At 38.5% G+C, this 22,480-nt stretch overlaps 1 protein-coding gene across 1 annotated transcript in view; it reads left to right on the top strand.

Moving 5' to 3' along the window:
* The first annotated feature begins 93 nt into the window (after positions 1 to 93).
* SGPP1 (sphingosine-1-phosphate phosphatase 1) overlaps positions 94 to 22,480 on the top strand; it is a 40,103-nt gene continuing 17,716 nt past the window's right edge. Inside the window, exon 1 of the mRNA XM_046647805.1 lies at positions 94 to 924. Within this exon, the coding sequence (XP_046503761.1) occupies positions 235 to 924 (690 nt within the window). The 5' untranslated portion in view covers positions 94 to 234. The remainder of the gene's footprint in view (positions 925 to 22,480) is intronic.

Raw genomic sequence — 22,480 nt, 5'->3', positions numbered from 1 at the left:
CCGGCGCGTGGAGGCTGCGGGCGGCGTGCGCGCGCGGCGAGGGAGGGGCGCCGGGCGGGGGCTCGCGGCGGCCTGTGGCGCCGTCACCCCGCGGAGCCGAGCGCGTCGAGGAGGCGCCACTGCTGCCGCTGCTGCTGCTGCTGGTGCCGCCGGCCGGGCGCGCGGGGCCGGTTCGAAGCCGGCCCGCCCTCCCGCCGCCGTCGTCCGGTCCGCGGGCCGCGCGGTCCCGTTATCATGTCGCTGAGGCAGCGCCTGGCCCAGCTGGCCGTCTGTCTGCAGGAACCGCAGAAAGTGGCCCGTTTCCAGCGGCTGTGCGGGGTCGAAGCGCCGCCGAGCCGCCCCGCCGCCGGCCCGAGCGCTGCTGAGGAGGAGGCGGAGGCGCCCCTCGCCGGAGACGCCCGGCGTCGGGAACGGCAGCCGGGGGCGCCCGGAGGCCCCCAGCCGCCCGGGAGCGACCGCAATCAGTGCCCCGCCAAGCCGGGCGACCGCGGCGCCCCCAACGGCGTGCGGAACGCGCTGGCGAGCGAGCTGGGCCCGGCCCCGGCGCGGCGCGCGGCCGGCCTGCGCCGCAACTCGCTGACGGGCGAGGAGGGCGAGCTGGCCCACGTGAGCAACTGGCCGCTCTACTACCTGTTCTGCCTGGGCACCGAGCTGGGCAACGAACTCTTTTACATCCTCTTCTTCCCCTTCTGGATCTGGAACCTCGACGCCCTGGTGGGCCGGAGGCTCGTGGTCATCTGGGTGCTGGTCATGTACCTGGGCCAGTGCACCAAGGACATCATCCGCTGGCCGCGGCCCGCCTCCCCGCCCGTGGTGAAGTTGGAGGTCTTCTACAACTCCGAGTACAGCATGCCGTCCACCCACGCCATGTCGGGCACCGCCATCCCCATCGCCATGGTCCTGCTCACCTACGGCCGCTGGCAGGTGAGGTGCCCTCCCTCGGCCGGCTCAGCCCGGTGCAGTCCGCGGACTCCCGCTTCACAGTTGTTTGAATTTGGCCGTTCCCCTCCCGAACCTTTCCGGAGGCTTTCACGATGCCTGCCAGCAGGCCCGCTCTAGGTTTTTAAAAAATTTAAAAAAAAAAAAAAAGATCGGAAAAACCTAGAGAGTTTGCCCTCACACTATATTTTAGTAGTGCTGCCTTCCTTAGAACCCGAAGGAAACACTCTACTTGGAGGAATACGTGATCTTGGGGCTTCGGTTGAGTTTTTCAACAGTTTTCATTCTTGTGATGCACAGAATATAATTGTGACTAATTACAGGGTCTTTATGATCATTGTCCGGAACTAAGACCCATTTTGACCTTACCCCCCAGACATTCTGTTTCAGGAGTAGGTGCAGTCATTAGCTTTACTCTGAGACACTGTTGATGAAAGTGTAGTGTGGTTCCAGAACGAACGTAATCGTTCCAGGCAATGAAGTAATGAATTTTACAGGAAAGCCACCCTTGATAGAAGTTAATGGAGCACAGCCTGAGTTGTTTTTAAGGGATGTGGTTGCTAATTTGCTGATAGACACAGTTATCTTCTGGATCACTGATCTGTAGTATCAGTTGTTGAGCTCTACAGCATTATTCTTGCATTAGCTTTAAAAATGCATGGTTTTAAAATTAGGGTTCTTGGTCAGACTAGTGGGTTTGTAAAAATGGTAAGTATGACAGCAGAATGACCCTGACACTCAGGAGTGAGATTTTAGTGGTAAACGTCTTATATTTTGCCTACTTCTTTTGGCCTCCCCCTTTTCGATGTTTCATGGTCCGTAAGTGTCACCTGGGTTTACAAGCTAATTCTCTTTCATATGGAAGCAAAATTTATTCTTAGACTGCTGTCTTTTAAGTTATGGGGAGATTTGTTCATCCTGCAAATCAGTCCCTTAATTTAAGAATAAAGGTAATAATTATGGAGAATCTAAGAAATCAGACTTGCTCAGGTTTTTTTCTGGTACAGCACAAAATCGTCTTACATTGAGAAATGCACATTCTGTGTAAAACTCCGTTATGATGAGCTTACTTACCGCAGATTTAATTTCAGTATGGATGAACTCTTGTCCCCACAGACACTTCTGTGCAGTGCATCTCTCTTAGGAGTAACATGGAAAATATGTAATGTGCACAGTAAGAAGGGCAGAATTACGAGGGAAGAGTACTGCGGACAGTTTTTTTTTTTCCTGTTTAACCAAAGGAATATACAGCGATATTCAGATTGTAAAGTAGTGCTGCCTGTTTTGCATAATGGATAAATGTCTCAAATTTTATTTAATCTAAATAGTTCAGAATTTGAGGTTGTCACTGACTTATGTTTGGCATGATATTTACTGGTTAGCTAATGATGTTTCTCTGATTTTCGTGAGACCTTCAGGATTCTGTGACGGTAGGCCCTTTTGTAACTCCTCCTCAGTGAGTGGCTATGTTTGCTGTTAATATTAGCAGTCCAAGTGGGAGAAAATAGTTATTTTTTGCTCATCATTCATTCAGAACACATGCTAACAGGAAGTCAGAATAGCACTGCTGGACTCTTATAGGGGATGCAGCTATCAGTATTCTAACGTTTCAGGGTTATTTGAATTATCAGAATAAGCTTAACTATAGTTTCTGAACAACTCAGTTTATTTAATTCAAGGTTTGTGGAATTTTGTATATCATAGAATTTTAGAATTTGAGCTAGACAGGACTTTAGAAATCACCTAATCTCAAACTGTCATTTTACAGATATGGAAACTGACCATTTACATTAGAATTAATGTAAAATTAGATTAAATTTATGTTTTTTCACTCCAAATTTGAATAAACTTCTAAATTTGAATAATTACTTACCTTTTAGTTAGCTGTTTTGAAAGAAGGGCTCCCTTGTATGAAAGTTCTTTGTTTATAAATGTTTGACTATAATAACCCAGTACGAAAAACCAAAATGACTTTTTTACCTTTTTACTTTTTTTAATTCTTGTTATGAGTGGAAAACAGAAGAAGTACCTTTTGCTCGAGTTGTTTTGGTCCTCTTCTCTGTCCATTAGCATTGTAGTACTTTGGAGGCTATGTTTCCAGTGTGGGTAATGAAAAAATATGTATATTGGAAACTGGGATAAGAATTACACAATGAAAGCGTGATGTTTTTCTAATTACTAACAGTTTTAGTTAACTGTGCTGTCCATCTGCTATGCTCCTACTGTTTAATCAGGACAGGTGCGGTCACTTCTACATGCCTAGGGTGCTGAAACATGTCTGAAAACTGAGTTATCTCACATACCATTCCTTTGGTTTGTAATAGCTGCTTCATCCCTCTGCCACTTAATGTACCTACTTGAAATCCGCTCAAGATGCACCTCCTACAGGGTGAAACAGAAGTTAATCCTTTCCGTTTCATTTTTCCTCACTTGTTCTTAAAATGACAGTAGAAAACAAATTACTTGCGGGCTTGTTAAAGTGCAGATTTCTCCACCTTACTCCCAGAGGTTGTGATCCATTAGATAAGTGAGGGGCATTGCATTTTACTAAGTTCCCCAAAGATTTTTGAGGAAAAAAATATACTTTCTTCAACCTCTTCCAGTAAAGTTAACTTTTGATCCTCAGTATATGTTTTATATTTCTCCAGCATTGCTATCTCAGCTCTTTTGCATTTCCAGTCTTCGAATCTTTTTAAGGCATATTATAATACAAAATTGGAGATTGAAACAGTATGGCTTCAAGTAGTTATTTGATACTGGGAGAATTTTTTAATTTTATTTTATGGTAATACAAGAAAGAAAGTGTTATGGCATTTCTCCGGGTATTAAATAACTTAAGACTCCATTGGCCAGGATAATGATTATTGCTCTCATATTATTCGTTGGAGTTTTTTGTAGCCTGAATTGGGGAAAAATAAGAAATAAGGAGCATCAGATACTAAGAACATAGTCCTCTGAAGAATAAAATAAAAACGAAAGCACTTCTTTTGTATTTATGTTTGCATGTTCTTTCCAGAAATAAAAATTCTTAATTTTTAAATATTAAGACATTTAAAAAAAAGTCTATTACTGCATTTAGTCTACACTTATAATATCCTAATGTTTGGTCCTGCTATTAATACAAGTTTACAGATTAGGGAACTGAGATAGAGGGGGAAGTAATTTACTCAAAGCGACACAGCCAGTAAGTGGCAGAGGCTGGATTTAAACAGACTCCAGAGCTTACACAGAAAAGTCTTTTCAAATCACACTTTCTGATTTTTAAAGAATCTTTGTAGTAATAGATATTTTTGAAATAGATATGATTGTGTTCTTAAAATACAAAAATAACTTTTATGCATTATCCACAAATATTTGTTTTAAACCTATATGAAGTTGTTGACTGAAATCAAATGCCGATTTGATCACCCTTCCTTTTCCTGTCCTCCTAATATAAATAAAAACCTCAATACACGTACTAAGAGCTTTGGAAAAGAAAAGCATATAAGATATTCTATGAAAATATAGTTTGTTGTAGATAATAAAGGAAGGTGTCTGTGAGATTATGAAAAATTAAAAGGAAGAAAGGCAAGAAGTCAGTTACAAAAGTAGGTCGCAGATGATGAAGACTAGAAAAGGCTTCAGGAGCCAAGGGAAACTGATCGCTGTGGTAATTCTGGGAAGAAACACAGTTTATTAGAAAATTAAATTGGTTTGCTAGTTGATCTCTTTTTATCTAGCATGATACTTGTGTTTGAAATGCACTTTTTCCTGATTTTATAAGTGCTTATTATTCTTGATTTAAAGTTAATTTTATTTATTTATTTGAATAGGTAATACATTGTAGAAAATTCAGTATTTACAGAAAAATATGAAGAGGAGAGTACATTTCTCTTCTTTTTCTGTTCCACAGCTACCAGGGTCTCTTTTCACAGAAGGCTTTATTGTTAGAAGTTTCTTGTTTAGGTTTCTAGAGATAATCTTTACTTTTGTAGATATATATTTATATAGTTTACTTTTCACACAAATGGTAAGGCGTTATACTGTCTGAACTTTGTGTTTTTCACTTGGAAATATATTGTGAAGATTGTCCTTTTCTTTTACCCAACAATTAATGAATACTAATTTTGTGTTTGAGATAGTTTTAAACGCCTTACATGACTTAACTCTTTTTTGTTTTGTTTTACTAAATAATACATCCACATGGTTCAAAATTCAAAGGTACAAAAAGGGATATAGTAAAGTTTCGCTCCCATCCCTGTCCACCAGTTACCCAGGGGACATTTTGCGCGTACATGTGTGTGTCCAAGTCCTGCTCTCAAAGTGCAGTCTGGATCAGAAGCATCACCATGCGCTGGGAGTTAGAAACGCAGGGCTGGCATCAGGATCTACATTTTAACACATTTCCAGGGGATTCAAACACACATTAAAGTGTGAGAAGCTCTGCTTCCAGAGACATTTTATGCAAATACAAACCTCAGCAAATACTTTATCTCTACATAGTCTCTTTTTATCTTAAAAAAAAAAACAAATATCTTCTCCCAATTGTTAGGTTGTCGTTTCCTTTTTTTGATGGTTTCCTTGCTGTGCAGAAGCTTTTTAGTTTGGTGAACTGTTTGTTTATTTTTTCTTTTGTTTCCTTGCCTGGGGAGATATGATATTCAAAAAGATACTGCTAAGACCTATGTGGATGAACTTACTGCTTATGTTTTCTTCTAGGAGTTTTATGGTTTCAGGTGCAAATCATATGTCTGATAAGGGGTTAATATCCAAATATATAAAGAACTCACATAAGTCAACAACAAAAAAGCCGAACTCAATTAAAAAGAGGGCAAAGCGGAGTTTGCAGGTTCGGGTCCCGGGCACAGACCTAGCACCATTATTCAAGCTATGCTGTGGCAGTATCCCACATAAAATAGAGGAAGACTGGCACAGATGTTAGCTCAGCAACAATCTTCCCCAAGTGAAAAAAAAAAGAGGAAGATTGGCACAGATGTTAGCCCAGGGCCAATCTTTGTTTAAAAAAAAAAAAAAGTGGGCAAAGGATCTGAACAGACATTTTTCCAAAGAAGATATACAGATGGCAAACAGGCACATGGAAAGACATTTTCAGGATCACTAATTATTAGGGAAATGAACATCAAAACTACAATGAGATATCACCTCATGCCTATCGGAATGACTGTTATTAAAAAGACAAGAAATAGGGCCAGCCCTGGTGGCCTGATGGTCAAGTTTGGCGTGCTCTGCTTTGGCAGCCCCAGTTTGGTTCCCAGGCATGGACCTATACCACTCATCAGTGGCTATGCTGTGGTGGTGGCCCACATACAAAAAATAGAGGAAGATTGGCAACAGATGTTAGCTCAGGGTGAATCTTCCTCAGCAAAAAAAAAAAAAGAAAAAGACAAGAAATAACAAGTGTTGGAGAGGATATGGAGAAAAGGGAACCCTCATACGCTGCTGCTGGGGATGTAAACTGTTACAGACACTATGGAAAATAGTATGGAGAGTCCTCAAAAAAGTAAGAATAGAACTACCATATGATCCAACTATTTCACTTCTGGGTATTTATCCAAAGAACACGAAAACACACTAATTGAAAAAGATTTGCACTCCTGTGTTCATTACAGCATTATTCTCAGTAGCCAAGACTTGGAAGCAACCCAAGTGTTCATTAACAGATGAATGGATACAGAAGATGTGGTATATATACACAATGGAATACTACTCGGCCATAAAAAAGATGAAATCTTGCCACTTGTGACAACGTAGATGGACCATGAGAGCATTATGCTAAGCAAAGTAAGTCAGATGGAGAAAGCCAAGCCAAATACTGTATGATTTCACTCATCTCTGGAAGATAAAAAACAACAACAGGGCCCTAGTCCTGTGGCGTAGTGGTTAAAAGTTCACTGCACACCACTGTGGCTGCCCAGGTTTGCAGGTTTGGATCCTGGGCACGTACCTAGACCATGTGCCAACCATGCTGTGGCAGCGACTGACATGTAAAGTAGAGGAAGATTGGCACAGATGTTAGCTCAGGGCTAATCTTCCTCAACAAAAAGCAACAACAGCAACTACAACAACAAACAAGCACATAGATACAGAGATTAGATTGGTGGTTACCAGAGAGGAAGCGGGGAGAGAGGTGGGCAGAAGGGGTGATAGGGCACATGTGACGGATCGTAATTAATCTTTGGGTGGTGAACATGATGTAGTCTACACAGAAATCAAAATATAGTGATATACATCTGAAATTTATATAGTGTTATAAACCACTGTTGCCTCAATTAAAACAAGGCAAAACAGGGGCTGGCCCCTTGGCCGAGTGGTTAAGTTTGTGCACTCTGCTGCAGGCGGCCCAGCGTTTCGTTGGTTCAGATCCTGGGCGCGGGCATGGCACTGCTCATCAAACCACGCTGAGGCAGCGTCCCACATACCACAACTAGAAGGACCCACAACGAAGAATATACAACTAGGTAAGGACCCACACGAAGAATATACAACTATGTACCGGGGGGCTTAGGGGAGAAAAAGGAAAAAAATAAAATCTTAAAAAAAAAAAAAAAAGGCAAAACAGAACAAGTGGCAGCATGTTATGCACACAGTTCTGCACCTTGCTTTTTTCACCTAACAGTATATTCTGGAGATCTCTCTGTATCAGTGCCTTAAAGAGCCTCCCATTCTTTTTACCATTGTGCGAATGTACCATAATTTAACCAGTGTCTTTTTTTTATTGAGCTAACGTTGGTTGATAACATTACATAAATTTCATGTGTACATTATAATTTGACTTCTGTCTACACTACAGTGTGTTCATCACCAAAATCTGGTTTCCATCCATCACCATACAGTTGACCCCCTTTACCTATTTCACCCTCCCAACCTTCCCCTCTGGTAACCACCAATCTGTTCTCTGTATCTATGTGCGTGTTTTTGTTTTGTTTGTTCATTTATTTTGGGTTTTTTTATATTCCATATAGGAGTGAAATCACATAGTATTTTTCTTTGTCTGATTTATTTCACTGAGCATAATACCCTCAAGGTCCATCTGTGTTGTTGCAAATGGCAGGATTTCATCTTTTTTGTGGCTGAGTAGTAATCTTTTGTGTATATATACTACATCTTCTTTATCCATTCACCCATCGATGGGCACTTGGGTTGTTTCCATATCTTGGCTGTTGTGAATAATACTGCAGTGAACATAGTGGTGCCTGTATCTTTTCGAATTAGTGTTTTCGTATTCTGTGGATAAGTAAGTGGAATAGCTGGATCATATGGTAGTTCTGTTTGCAATTTTTGAGAAATCTCCATACTATTTTCCATATTTACATTCCCACCAACAGGATATGAGTGTTCGCTTTTCTCTATATCCTCTCCACCACTTGTTATTTCTTGTCTTTATGATAGTAGCCATTCTGGCATGAAGTGTCTCATTGTGGTTTTGATTTGCATTTCACTAATAATTAGTGATGTTGAAGATCTTTTCACGTGCCTATGGGCCATCTGTATGTCTCCTTTGGAAAAATATCTGTGCAGATCCTCTACTAATTTTTAATGGGATTTTTTTAAATTAAGATTGGCACCTGAGCTAACAACTGTTTCCAGTCTTTTTTTTTTTTTTTTTTTTTTTTTTGCTTTTTCTTCCCCAATACCCCCAGTACATAGTTGTATATTTTTTAGTTGTGGGTCCTTCTAGTTGTGGCATGTGGGATGCCGCCTCAACATGGCCTGATGAGTGGCGCCATGTCCACGCCCAGGATCCAAACTGGCGAAACCCTGGGCCGCTGAAGCGGAGCTCGCGAACTTAACCACTCGGCCTTGTGGCCAGCCACAGGATTGTTTGGTTTTTTGTTGTTGTTACATTGTATGAGTACTTTATGTATTTTGGATAGTAACCCCTTATCTGCTATATGACTTGCAAATATCTTCTCTCATTTGGTAGATTGCTCTTCATTTTGTTGATGGTTTTCTTTGCTGTGCAGAAGCTTTTTAGTTTGATGTAGTCTCATTTGTTTCCCTTGCCTGAGGGGAGACACCCAAAAAGATGTTGCTAAGATCAGTGTCAAAGAGCGTACTGCCTGTGTTTTCTTCTAGGAGTTTTATGGTTTCAGGTCTTACATTCAAATCTTTAATCCATTTTGAGTTAATTTTTGTATGTGGTATAAGATAGTGGTCTAGTTTCATTCTTTTGCACGTGGCTGTCCAGTTTTCCCAATACCATTTATTGAAGAGACTCTCTCCATTGTATGTTCTTGGCTCCTTTGTATGACTTAACTCTTTTAATCCCCATAAAATCCTATAAATATTAACACTGGTTTGCATAAGAATAAACTGAGGCAGAGAGAGGTTAAGAAACTTGCCCAAGATGACTCAGCAGGTACGTAACAGCCTAGTTTCAAACCCAAGCAGTTTGGCTGCAAAATGACATTACTGTATACTACTGTTTTATATTGCCTCTCCATATTAGCACTTCCATATTATATGTAGAGAGAGCTATCTAAGTTTTTCATATCTGCATGATGTTCCAATATATTAGTATAGCATAGTTTATTTAATAAGTTGGTCATTCCAGTACTGCCTATTCAAAGCCTGTCTCTATTTTTTTCTGTTATATTTGGAGTATTTTACTTACTAATTTTTTTTTAACTGTAACTGTTTTGGTTTTGTTTTTATTGAAGCTTTTCTCTTTTTGTGTGTGTGAGGAAGATTTGCTCTAAGCTAACATCTTTTACCCATCTTCCTCTCTTTTTGCCTGATGAAGGTTAGCCCTGAGCTAACATCTGTGTCAGCCTTCCTCTATTTTGTGTACGGGTTGCTGCCACAGCATGGCTACCATGAGTGGTGTATGGCCACACATGGCATCCAAACCTGTGAACCCAGGCCGCCAAAGCAGAGCACACCAGACTTAAGCACTACACCACTGGGCCAGCTCCTTGTTTTGTTTCCTAGTAATTGCTCTACCTTCAAATGTTATACCACTTCAGGTATAACATAAGACCCTTGCAACAGTATACTTCCATTTTTCCCTCTCCCCTCTTTTGTATTATTGTTGTCATACATTTTAGATGTACATATGTGATAAAACTCACAACACATTCTTATTATTTTTGTATAATGTTCCAGCCTTATTTCTAGAAGTATTTTTTCCCCCTCTTCTCCCACACCCTCTCTTTCTGGAGCTTCAATCTCCTGTGTTGGAATTAGACTGTTTAATCTTGGTCACTCACAGATCACTGATACTCTGATGGTGATGATGATGATGATGATGATGATGATGGCAGTGTTTTTGCTCTCTGTGCTTCAATTTGGATAGTTTCTGTTGCTATGACTTCAAGTTTACTGATCTTTTCTTCTGCAATGTCTAATTTTTGGGTAAACTCATCAAGTAGGATGGAATATAATTTCATATACTGTGTGTTTTATAGCTACAAGTTCTAATTGGGTCTCTTTTTAATCTAACATTTCTCCACTCGTTATATTTCTGTTTTACTTTACATCCTTGAATATGTTTATAAGATTTTAATAGCTATTTCAAGGTCCTTATTCCCATCATCTCTGTTGTCTTTGTGTGATTCTAATATTTCTCCTGATTATGGATCGTATTCTCCTGCTTCTTTCCTTGGTAATTTTTATGGAGTTTTAGATTTTGTTGTATTCCTTTAAGTACTGTTGGACTTTGTTCTGGTGTCCGGTTAAATTGCTTGTCAGTTTAATCTTTTTAGGCTTAGGATGGGTCCAGAATAACCACAGTCTGGAGCTAACAGCCTCACTACTAAGGTGGTAACCTTCTAAAGACTCTAGCCAATGCCCTCAGCACTCTGCTTGTGGAAAAACGATTCCAGGCCTACGTGAGCTTGGAGAATGGTTTGGCCTACTACTTTTTGGTTGTTTTTCCCCAGCCTGGTGGACTTTCGCCCCCTGCATGCACAGATTTGGACTCAGCCAAAGATTTGCAGAGACCCCTCTGCAGACCTCCAGGGCTCATTCTCTTTGCAGATTGCTCTCTCCAGTACTCTGTCCCACAACTGATAGCTGCTTTGGCCTCTGGGAGCTTCATTCTCTCTCGCCTTAACTTAGTGAGACTGCTGGACTTTGTTTTGGTTTCTCCTCCCATGCTGCAGCCTGGAAACTGCCTCCAGCAGCAAGCTAGGGCTTATCTCATTTGTTTCCCTCTTCTCATGAATCACAGCCCTGTGCTGCTTGTTTTCCGGTGTCTGAAGACAGTTGTTCATGTAGTTTGTCTAGTTTTCTGGTTGTTTACAGTAGAATGGCTATTCTTAAAACAGTTAATCATTTATGAGCCGATGCAGAAATCTTCTCACCTCCACTTATGTTTTTTGTTTTTTAATATATAACAGCTATTGAGATGTAATTCATATACCATACAATTCATCCATTTAAAATATACAATTCAGTGGCTTTCAGTATATTCATAGAATTGTGCAGCCATCACCACAGTCAACTTTAGAACATTTTCCTCACCCCCACAAGAAATCCCATACCTATAGTAATCACTTTGCATCCCCCCTCAATCCCTAGGTAAGAAATCCAGTTTGTATCTCTATAGATTTGCCTACTGTGGACTTTTCATATAAATGGAAGCATACAATATGTAGTCTGTTGTAACTGGCTTCTTTCACTTAGCGTTATGTTTCACACTTCATCCATATTATAGCATGTGTCAATACCTCATTCTTTTTTATTGCTGAGTAATATTTCCTTGGATGGATATACTGCATTTTCTTTATTCTTTCATCTGCTGATGGATATTTGGGTTCACTTTTTGGTTATTTTGAATAATGTTGCTATGGATATTTTCATATAAGTGTATGGACATGTATGTTTTTGTTTCTCTTGAGCAATTTATTGGTTTTTGAAGCGCTTTGTATTGTGGTATAATTAGCCTTTTGTCTGTGGTGTGATTTGGAAATATATTTTCCTAAATTGTTACCTCTCTTCTGACTTTGTGGGTTTTTTCCAAGCAGAAGTTTTTCCTTTTTATGTATCAATCTCTTATTTCATGGTTTTTGGGTTTCATGAAATATTTAGAATCACCTTCTACCATGGTTTCTTTTAGTACTTTATGATTTATTTTTTATGCTTAAATTTTTGAACCATCTCTTGCTTTGAGGAAGGAATACAACTTCATATTTCCCAACAGTGTCTTTATGGAATAATCCTTTTTTCCCTACTGACTTGAACTGTCACTTTTATCATATACTAAGTATATATCCATATTTTTAATTTAAAATTGATATATGTGATATTTGTGTGCCAGTTCTCTACTATTATATTTATTGTAGCTTTACAAATGCAATATTTTTTCAGAATTATTCTTGCTGTTTTTACATGTTTATTTTTCTATATGTACTTTAGATTTTTAGTTCTAAAAGAAAAATTCTTTTGCTATTTTTTTATTGGAAAGATAAACGTACTTGCAAATTAAAGTCTTTAATCCACCTTCAGTTGGTTTTGTATATGTTGTGAAGTATGGATCTGATGTAATTTTTTTGAAATAGATAATTAATTGACCTAGTACCGTTTTTGAATAGTTTATCCTTTTTTTTCCAGTTATCTGTAATGCCACTTATGATTATAATATTATCAATATAATATCAATATAATAAGATAATATCATTATCTTAATTGCTTTAGAGTAAGTCTTGATATCTGTTTATGAAAGTTCTCTACAATATTCAAGATTGTCTTGGCTGTTTTTGACTATTTGCTTCCTTTTTTTTTTTTTTTTTAGAGTGGCACCTGAGCTAACATCTGTTGCCAATCTTTTTTTTTCCTCCTTTTCTCCCCAAAGCCCCCCAGTACGTAGTTGTATATTCTAGTTGTGAGTGTCCCTAGTTGTGCTGTGTGGGATGCCCCCTCAGCATGGCCTGATGAGTGGTGCCATGTCCACACCCAGGATCTTAACCAGCAATACTCTCGGCCGCTGAAGAGGAGCATGCGAACCCAACCACTCTGCCACTGAGCTGGCCCCGTGACTGTTTGCTTTCAATATACATTTTAGAATCAGCTCTTTAAATGCCATAAAAAACCCTATCTGCGCTTTTATTGAAATTGCAGTGAATATATAATGTGGAGAGAATTGATAGCCTTACAGTATTGAATCATTTTATCTGTGGATATGGTGAATCTTATTTATTTTGGTTTTCCTAAATGTATTTCAATGAAGTTTTATAATTTTTTCCATAGAAGTCAACCATATCTTTTGTTAGATTTATTTGTTCTAGCTTTACTTTATATTTTTTGTTACTGCTGTAAATGATATCTTGTTAAAATTCAAATATTCTGATTTTTTGTGGCTGGAATATAAAAGTGCACTTGATTTTTTTTTTTTTTTTTTGAGGAAGATTAGCCCTGAGCTAACATCTGCTGCCAATCCTCCTCTTTTTGCTAAGGAAGACTGGCCCTGAGCTAACATCCCTGCCTGTCTTCCTGTACTTTATATGTGGGACACCTGCCACAGCATGGCTTGATGAGTAGTGCCGTGTCCAGACCCGGGATCCCAACTGGTGAACCCTGGGCCGCCGAAGTGGAACGCACGAACTTAACCTCTGCACCACTGGGCTGTCCCCTAGAAGTGCTCTTGATTTTTATGCATTAATTACATATATAACACTCTTGCTCAACTCTCCATTAATTCAATAATTTGGATATATATTCTCATCTGTTCTCTATAGAGAAAATCACATCAACTAAGAATAATAGATATATTTCTTTTGTTGCAATTATACATTTTTTATTGTTGGCTAAAAAGCTTTAATCAAGGTAATGACGTTCAGTCCCACAAATATAATCTTTTCATTTCTAATAAATATTAGGCAATACCATAAGCGCTACAAATATCAGGGTGAATAAAACAAAACGATTTATTTCCTTGAGGAAATTAGATTGATGTTTTAGGAAGACTCTTGTGTCTATAGTATGGCAAACGCGCTAGAGAGAAGCACGATTGGAAGCAGGGAGAGACGATGGGGACCCAGATCAGGAGACTGCAAACAATGGCCTGCCGCCTGATTTTATTTGACCTCTGAACCTTGAATGGTTTTTACATTTTTAAATTATTTTATTTTATTTATTATTTTTTTAAAAATTTTTTTCGTTTTTCATTTTTCTCCCCAAAGGCCCCCGGTACATAGTTGTATATTCTTAGTTGTGCGTCCTTCTAGTTGTGGCATGTGGGATGCTGCCTCAGCGTGGCCTGATGAGCAGTGCCATGTCGGCGCCCGGGATCCGAACTGGTGAAACCCTGGGCCGCTGAAGCGGAGCATGCGAACTTAACTACTCGGCCACGGGGCCGGCCCTAAATAATTTTAAAAAGTCAAGAGAAGAATGATATTTTATGATATGTGTAAAAACTAAAAGTTTAGTGGCTGTACATAAAGCTTTATTGGAGCCCAGCCACGTTCATTCATTTATATATTGTCTGTGGTGCTTTTGTGCTGCAGCAGGAGAGTTGAGTAATTGTGACCTTGATGATTTAGTCCACATAGCCCAAGATGGTTACTGTTTGGCTCTTTACAGAAAAACTTGCTGGCCCTTAACCTAGATAGTGTTAGTGGCAAGAGAGAGAAATGGATAAATTTGAGAGATAGTAAGAGGTAGAATTTAGATGACGTGGTGATTAATTGGGTATGGCAGTAAAGAGGAAAAACAGGAGTAAAAGATTATTCCCAGATTTTGTATTTGGAAAGCTGAGAAATAGTAGTTTAATTTGTAGAGACAAAATATTGAAAGCAGGTCAGATTTGGGGAAAGAAGCAGGAGAGCAGGAACACTGAGGAGATGAATTCTGTAGGTATGTTGAGTTTGAGGTGTCTGTAAGACAGCCATCTGGAACTATCTGGGAGGCAGTTCTAGACATAAAAGACCTGGACAGGTTTGGTGACATGAGTATATACATACAGAATGCAGTGATAAGAGTGGATGATATTGCCTTGGGAGAGTACACACAGTGAGAAGAACAGAGGAGCTAGGAAAAACCTTTAAAGACATCAATATTTAAGGAATTGATAGAGTACAAAGAACCTGAAACAGAATCTGACAAGTAGCAATTTAAGAGGTAAGAGGCTATCTCAGGGATTGTCTGACTAAGGCTGTGTCGAGGGGGGGCCAGGGTTGGGGGGAGTTCTAGTAGCCCATTTGAACTAGCTTAAGCCAAAAAAAAAAAAAAAAAGGAAATTTATTTGAAAACTAGAGCAGGTATCTCATGGAAGTCAAGGACAAGAGAGAGCTGTGAGGCCTCCTGAGGGAGTGGAGACAGGCTCTGGAAGGCTCTCAGAACTAAAGGCACGTTGTCCATCTTTGTTTCTTTGAGGTTGCATGGACTCTCATTTCTGCTGCTTCTCTCTCTCTACTGTGGCTTGTGTGTCTCTGCCTTGCCCCTAGTTCTATATCGTTTCCAAATTCAAGCATACCACAGAGACTGACTGACTGACTTTCTTTCAAATTACTATCAGAAAAAGGAATCTAACTGGTTAAAAGCCCAGCCAATAGATTTGCTTCCCCAGGGCCAAGTGTCCACGCCTGCTCCAGTAGCTGTGGTCAGAGAGCAGGATCACAAGTATGAGCCTGTCTCCAGGGCCACACTGCTGGGTCTAGGTATGGATGCGTGCAGAAGAGAGGGGTATAGATTGGAGAATATCATAAAAAGAATATACTATAAAGGGAAACTAGAAGTGAAAGAGAGAGGGTGTTTCTAGAAAAGGAAAATAGTTAATACTGTTAAATGCTGCTAAGAGGACAAGCAAGATAAGTACTGAAACTTATAGAAGACTTAGAAATTAAAAAGAATAGAAAAAGCTAGTGTTAACTTTTTTTTTGTATTTCCTTACAATTTGAAAATAATTGGGACCATATTGTACATGGAGTTTCTTTTTTTTATTTAATATTATGTGTTATTTTAAATTTAAATTTATGTTTATTTTAAATTTAAAATTGTGGTTAATTTTGTGTGTCAACTTGGCTAGGCCATGGTACCCAGATTTTTGGTCAGATAGTATTCTAGACGTTTCTTTAGAGGTATTTTTTAGATGACATCAACATTTAAATGAGGAGACTTTGAGTTAAGTAGGTTACCTTCCATAATGTGGGTGGAGCTTTATCTGATCAGTTGAAGGCCTTAAGAGAAAAAAAGTAGTCCTCCCCCAAGGAAGAAGGTATTCTTCTGGCAGACTGCATTTGGACTTGAGCTTCAACATCAACTCTTCCAACAGGGTCTCCAGCCTGCGGGTCTACATGCAGATATTGGGCTTGTCAGCCTCAACATCCTTAAAATAAATCCAATAATAAAACCAGTTCCTTACAATGAATCTCTCTCTTTTTTTTTTTTTTTTTTTTGGAGGAAGATTAGCCCTGAGCTAACATCTGCTGCCAATCCTCCTCTTTTTGCTGAGGAAGACTGGCCTTGAGCTAACCTCCCTGCCCGTTTCCTCTACTTTATATGTGGGACGCCTGCCACAGCATGGCTTGCCAAGCAGTGCATAGGTCCTCACCAGGATCTAAACCAGCGAACCCCAGGCTGCCGAAGCAGAACGTGCGAGCTTAACTGCTGTGCCACTGGGCCAGCCCCTGAACCTCTCTTTATATGTACATATATACATCTCTTGGTTGTGTTTCCCTGGAGAACTCTAATACATTGTGTCATAAATTTTCCTAGAAGTAAAAATTCCTAGAAAAAGTTCTTAATGAGTGAAATATTTTCATATTCATGCAAAACAGTTTTTATACTACAGGGTTCTCCTTACTGTAGATATTATTAGCTCCATTTATAGATGAGGACACTGCGATGCAAAGAGATTAAAACTAGCCCATGGCCCCACACCTGAGGAAGTGGGCCCCTTTATGGGAAGTCTGCTAGCCGCAACCCTCTAAAAGCTCCCTCGCCTTAGGCAGCCGCATTTTCTCTACATGATCTTGTCCATCAGGAATTGAAAACAGGTACTGGGTTTGGGCAGGTTTCCTCAATGAAGAAGTAAATTCAGAAACTTTCATCTACCGTGTGGACTGAAGAGCAGAGAAGCTGGTCTCCAGAAAAAGAATGAAGCAGATATGTAAAGTGAAGAGATGGTCCTGTGACTGTTGAGTTTATAGTCCAGTTTCTTCTTTAAGCTCAGCCTCTTTTCTGCCTTAGGGTTCTGTGAGATACTCTGTATCCTTATAATACATCTCTTTTTTTAATCTCAAATTTTAGTTGATTTCTGTTATTCACCTTTTTAGAGTCCTAATAAATATATGTAGTGTAAATGGCTAGAGCCAGGTCTGTGTAGCTCCAAAAATCCAAATATAATCAATAAATATTGATTTATTCGTTGTTTTGTGGTGTATGTATATATGTATGTGTGTGTGTGTATATATATATATATACACATATATACATTTTTTTTCGATGAGGAAGATTGTCCCTGAGCTAACATCTTGCCCATCTTCCTCCTTTTTTTGCTTGAAGAAGATTGTTGCTGAGCTAACATCTATGACAGTCTTTCTCTACTTTGTATGTGGGACCCTGCCACAGCATGGCTTGATGAGCACTGTGTAGATGCACACCTGGGATCCAAACCCATGAACCTTGGGCCACTGAAGTGGAGTGTGTGAACTTAACCACTACACCAACAGACCAGCCCCCATGTGGTATATATAATTTTATGATAGGCATTTTTATTTATGAGTCCTTGCCCACATTTCTATGTTGTTACTATAAAATTCTAGGGGAGAGATTATTGGGTCAATGTAAATGACTTTTAGAGCTCTTTTATGTTTTGACAGAATACTTTCCAGAAAAGGTGCATCAGTTTTCATTCCACTAGCAGTATGTGAGAACAAAGCAGATATATCATTAATGTGTTATCTTTGTCATTTGTTGTTTACACTGTTCCTTGAATTCAAAATACAGTTTTTTTCTAGTGCCTGCATTTTTCCCGTATTTAAGTCACTCTGAAAATTTTAGATTCTATAAAGAGTTTTTGTAGTTGCTTTAATTGCAAATCATTCTATTGACTTCTTTTACTTACTTCAATGAATGTGAACGGAAAATGCCATAATATAAAAAATAATTCTGATTATGTGTGATAAAGAGTTAAGGAAAGCATATCGGTAAGAAAAAAACCGTTTGGTAGAATAACTGAAGGAAATGTTTAAATAAGTGTTCCTGTAATAGGATGTGCAATGAATAGATTAGATAGTGGTATGAAATTAAAAGCATCTAGGAGGTCTTGTGATCTGTTTTGAGTTTGGTAAATTTTTACTAATTTGAAAATAATGTGAAAGACTTGTAAATTTTTCTTTCATCTTTTTTAAGATCTAAGGATTTAAGTAAAAACCTTCTTATTAGTGGAAATACATAAATTCAAATAAAGCTCAACATTCTCTAGGAAAAAGAAAATAGAAACTAGGAACTGCTAGCAAACTTAAAATTATTACCTATTTTTGTAGTGATAGCAGTGTAAAGTAACAAGCATGGTAAATTGGAAGAGGCATCAGAATAGGTTACTAGAAGATACTGCTAAGCGTTTGATGCTTTTTTTTAAGTTAAGATTGACATCTGAGCTAACATCTGTTGCCAATCTTTTTGTGTGTGTGTGTGTTTTTCTTCCCCCCAAAGCCCCCCAGTACATAGTTGCATATGCTAGTTGCAGGCCCTTTTGGTTGTGCTATGTGGGATGCCACCTCAGCATGGCTTGATGAGCAGTGTGTAGGTCCGCGCCCAGGATCTGAACTGTGAAACCCTGGAACACCGGAGCGGAGCTTGTGAACTTAACCACTCGGCGGTGGGCTGGCCCCCTACTAAGTGTTATTTAGCATCCTTGGGTCTATTTCTTTATCTGTGAAGAGAGGGGAGTGGAATTAGTATCTTTAAGATCCCTTCTACCTCTAAGTAAGTGAAATTTATACCTAACCTCCATTCTAAGGAAAACCTAAATAAAAAATATCTGAGTGATAATTTGCTTGATCTAGGGATATAAGGAATTAATTAACACACTTTATATATGGACAGCAGCTTAGTATAGTGGTTAAGAGCTCAGACTCAGACTTCCAATATTTAATTCTCAGCTCTGAAACTTAATACCTGTTTGATCTTAGGCCTCTCTGTGCCTCAGTTTCATTTAAATTAGAATACCTACCCCATAGGGTTGTTCTGATGATTAAACGAGTTAATATTTGTAAAGCTCTTAGAATAGTGCCTGGTACGTAGTAAATTGTGTGTTAAATAAGATTATTGAATCTATTAACAGTTCAGTAAAGAACAGATCCATGTTCATTTCTTCTAACATCGCCTAGAATTGAATTTTGGCTTTAAAAAATCCAGCCAGTTTGTTGGTCAGACATAAAGGAATGGCTTTGCTAGGAATAGAGGTAGACAGTGAGAGTACAGTGGAGGACGGCGCATAGGACAGATATGTGTCACTGAGAGAAGGATCGCTTACGTTGCTAGGGCAGAGGAAAGCGGGAAGAGGTAGCCCTTCCTAGTCCTCCTAATTCTGACTTTTTCAAAAAGAAAGTAGAGCTCTTATAAAATTGCTCAATTTGCCAATGTAGAAAAGATAGAAATTGAATTTTCTATTATAATGCCTTTTGCATTTTGAAAATTTCCGTACTTAATTAACCCTACTCCACTTACTCTCCCAAGTGCTGAGGCAGCTCCAGAAGTGCTCTTGTCACCCCAGACTAGATTTGCTCCCAACACTGGAGATTTGAGTAGGGATTTTTAAAAAACAAATCTCCACAGAATCCACACTAGACACTGGAGAGGTTTTCTGAGGCCTTGTAGCAAGTAGGGCTAGATTATCCAAGAAACAATATAATTGTGATAAAAGGTTCTTTGAAAGGTTGGAATTGGGATGAATTAATGAATTGGAAATTGCCCGGAAGACTGGATTTACTGTTTCTATTGTTTCTAGTGTGGTTTCTGTTTCTATTGTTTCTAGTGTGGTTTCTGCAGAGGGAATCAGGAATTTCTTGTTCATCTTAACTATCTGGAAAGCTGTGGTCTGTCTGCAGCTCTAAAATGATACAAGCTATAATATGTAGCCCTTCTCTTTCCTCACAAATCCCTTCCCTATTATAGGAATTGGGAAGTAGATCCCAATTAACATAAGGCTACATCACCTAGTCTGGTAGTCTTTCCTTATTGTGGTTTGTAATGTAAAATATATTTAAAATTATAATTAATATTTACATGATGAGTTCTGTTACCAAATTGATACTCTGTGATGTAAGAGTTCAAAAGAGAAACAGTAACAGCAGATGTGAATACGTCAAAACAATAGACTGGGTTGAAAATGTTTTAATTTACATTTTTATCATTAATGTACACATTGACTGTGTATGGGTTAGTTTTTGTTTTACGTATTTAAACCCATGAATTATTCTGTGTTACTGTGGAAAGTACCATGAAGGAAAACATATTATTGTGATTAAGTTTTTTGGTTTGTTTGTTTTTGCTTTTAGTATAGAAAATATAGTTTATCATGTGCTATTTTATAACATTTTTTTTAATTTGTATGCAACTTGGGTTACTTTGTTTTAGAAAATGTAAATTAGTTTCAAAAAGCTACAGAATCTTTACCTAATAATGTTTATTCTAAAACAAGCATTGAAAATTCTCTTTCCTAAGTTTACTCAAAATGATATTCAGATTGCATTTTATGGTGGATTCCAGAGATGCTCTTAGAACTAAAGGTTAATACAGCCTGGGTTTGAGGCCAGGAACTGAAAGATGCTTATGGCTTTTAACCTCACATTATCATAATGTGATACTGTAAGACTAATATCCTTAGTGGCTGAAGGCTTATGTTTACTTCATTCAACAAGTATTTATTGACTGCCTACTATGTGCAGACACTGTTGTAGTCACTGGTAATACAGCAGTGAACAGAAGAGACTGAGGTTCCTGCCCCCATAGAACTTACATTCTTGAGGAAGAGATAGATAATAATTAAAATAAATAATATTATTTTAAGTATATGTAATATATATGTACATATAGAATATATATAAAATATGTCATATTACATAAATATATTCTATGTGAAAGATAAGGGTCTTTAATTTCTTTCAGTAATATTTTGTAGTTTTAAGTGTACCAGTCTTTTACTTACTTGGCTAAATTTATTCCTAGGTATTTTATTCTTTTGGATGCTATTGTAAATTGAATTGTTTTCTTTATTTCAGATTGTTCATTTCTGGTGTATAGAAACACAACTGTTTTTTTATCTTTATTTGTACCCTGTAACTTCGCTGAATTCATTTGTTAACTCTAGTAGGTTTCTGTGGATTCTTTGAGATTTTCTGTTTTTAAGATCATGTCATCTGTGAATAGAGATAGTTTTACTTCTTTTCCAATTTAGATGTCTTTTATTTCTTTTTATTGCCTAATTGCTCTGGCTAGATCTTAGAATATAATGTTAGATAGCAGTGGTCAGAGGTGGACATCCTTGTGTTGTTCCTCATCTTGGGAGGAAGTCTTTCAGTCTTTCACCATTGATTAGAATATTATCTGTAGATATTTCATAAATGCCCTTTATCATGTTAAGGAAGTTTCCTTCTATTCCTAGTTTTTCGAGTGCTTTTATTATGAAGGAGTGTTGCATTTTGTCAAATGCTTTCTCTGCATCAATTGAGATAATTGTGTATTTTTTTTTACTTTATTCTATTAATGTGGGGTATTAAATTGATTGATTTTCCTTTGTTGAACTACTCTTGCATTTCTGGGATAAATCCCTCTTGGTCGTGGGGATTTTTGTGTGTGTGTGTATGTGAGGAAGATTGGCCCTGAGCTAACATCTGTGCCAGTCTTCCTCTATTTTGTATGTGGGATGCCACCACAGCATGGCTCGAGGAGTGGTGTGTATGTCCATGCCCAGGATCCAAACCCATGAACCCCGAGCTGCTGAAGCGGAGTGCAGGAACTTAACCACTATGCCACGGGCTGGCCCCAAGATGTATAATACGTTTAATGTACTGTTTGATTTGCTTTGCTAATACTTTGTAGAAGATTCTTGTATCAGTATTCACAGGGGATATTGGTCTACAGTTTTCTTGTCTGGTGGTGTCTTTGTCTGGTTTTGCTATCAGGGTAGTAATGGCCTCATAGAATGAGTCAGGAAGTGTTCCCTCCCCTTCTGTTTTTTTGGAAGAGCTGGAGAAAGATTGATATTAAATCTTCTTTAAATGTTTGATGGAATTCACCAGTGAAACCATCTGGCCCTGAGCTTTTCTTTGTTTGGAGGTTTTTGATTACTGATTCAATTTCTTTGCTTGTTATAAATCTATTTTTTTATTTTTATATTTTTTAGTATAAAACTGTTTGCATCTTTTTATTCAAAATGAAGTCAGGTCCAGTTAGTGCAGATGGCCCAAGCCAATGTTGATGAAACCACAGTTCTTGGTTTGGTCCCACTCAGGCATTAGACTTCTCTCTCTCTTTTGTTTTTTTTTATTGAAGTAACATTTGTTTATAACATTATATAAATTTCAAGTGTACATTTCTCTGTAGCCTACATCATGTTCACCACCCAAAGACTAATTACTACCTATCACCGTGCACA

This window comes from Equus quagga, chromosome 20 (assembly GCF_021613505.1).
Source record: "Equus quagga isolate Etosha38 chromosome 20, UCLA_HA_Equagga_1.0, whole genome shotgun sequence".
Classification (NCBI taxonomy): Eukaryota; Metazoa; Chordata; class Mammalia; order Perissodactyla; family Equidae; genus Equus; species Equus quagga.
The sequence above is the reverse complement of the archived record's forward strand: the minus strand, read 5'-3'. Positions and strand labels throughout refer to the sequence as shown.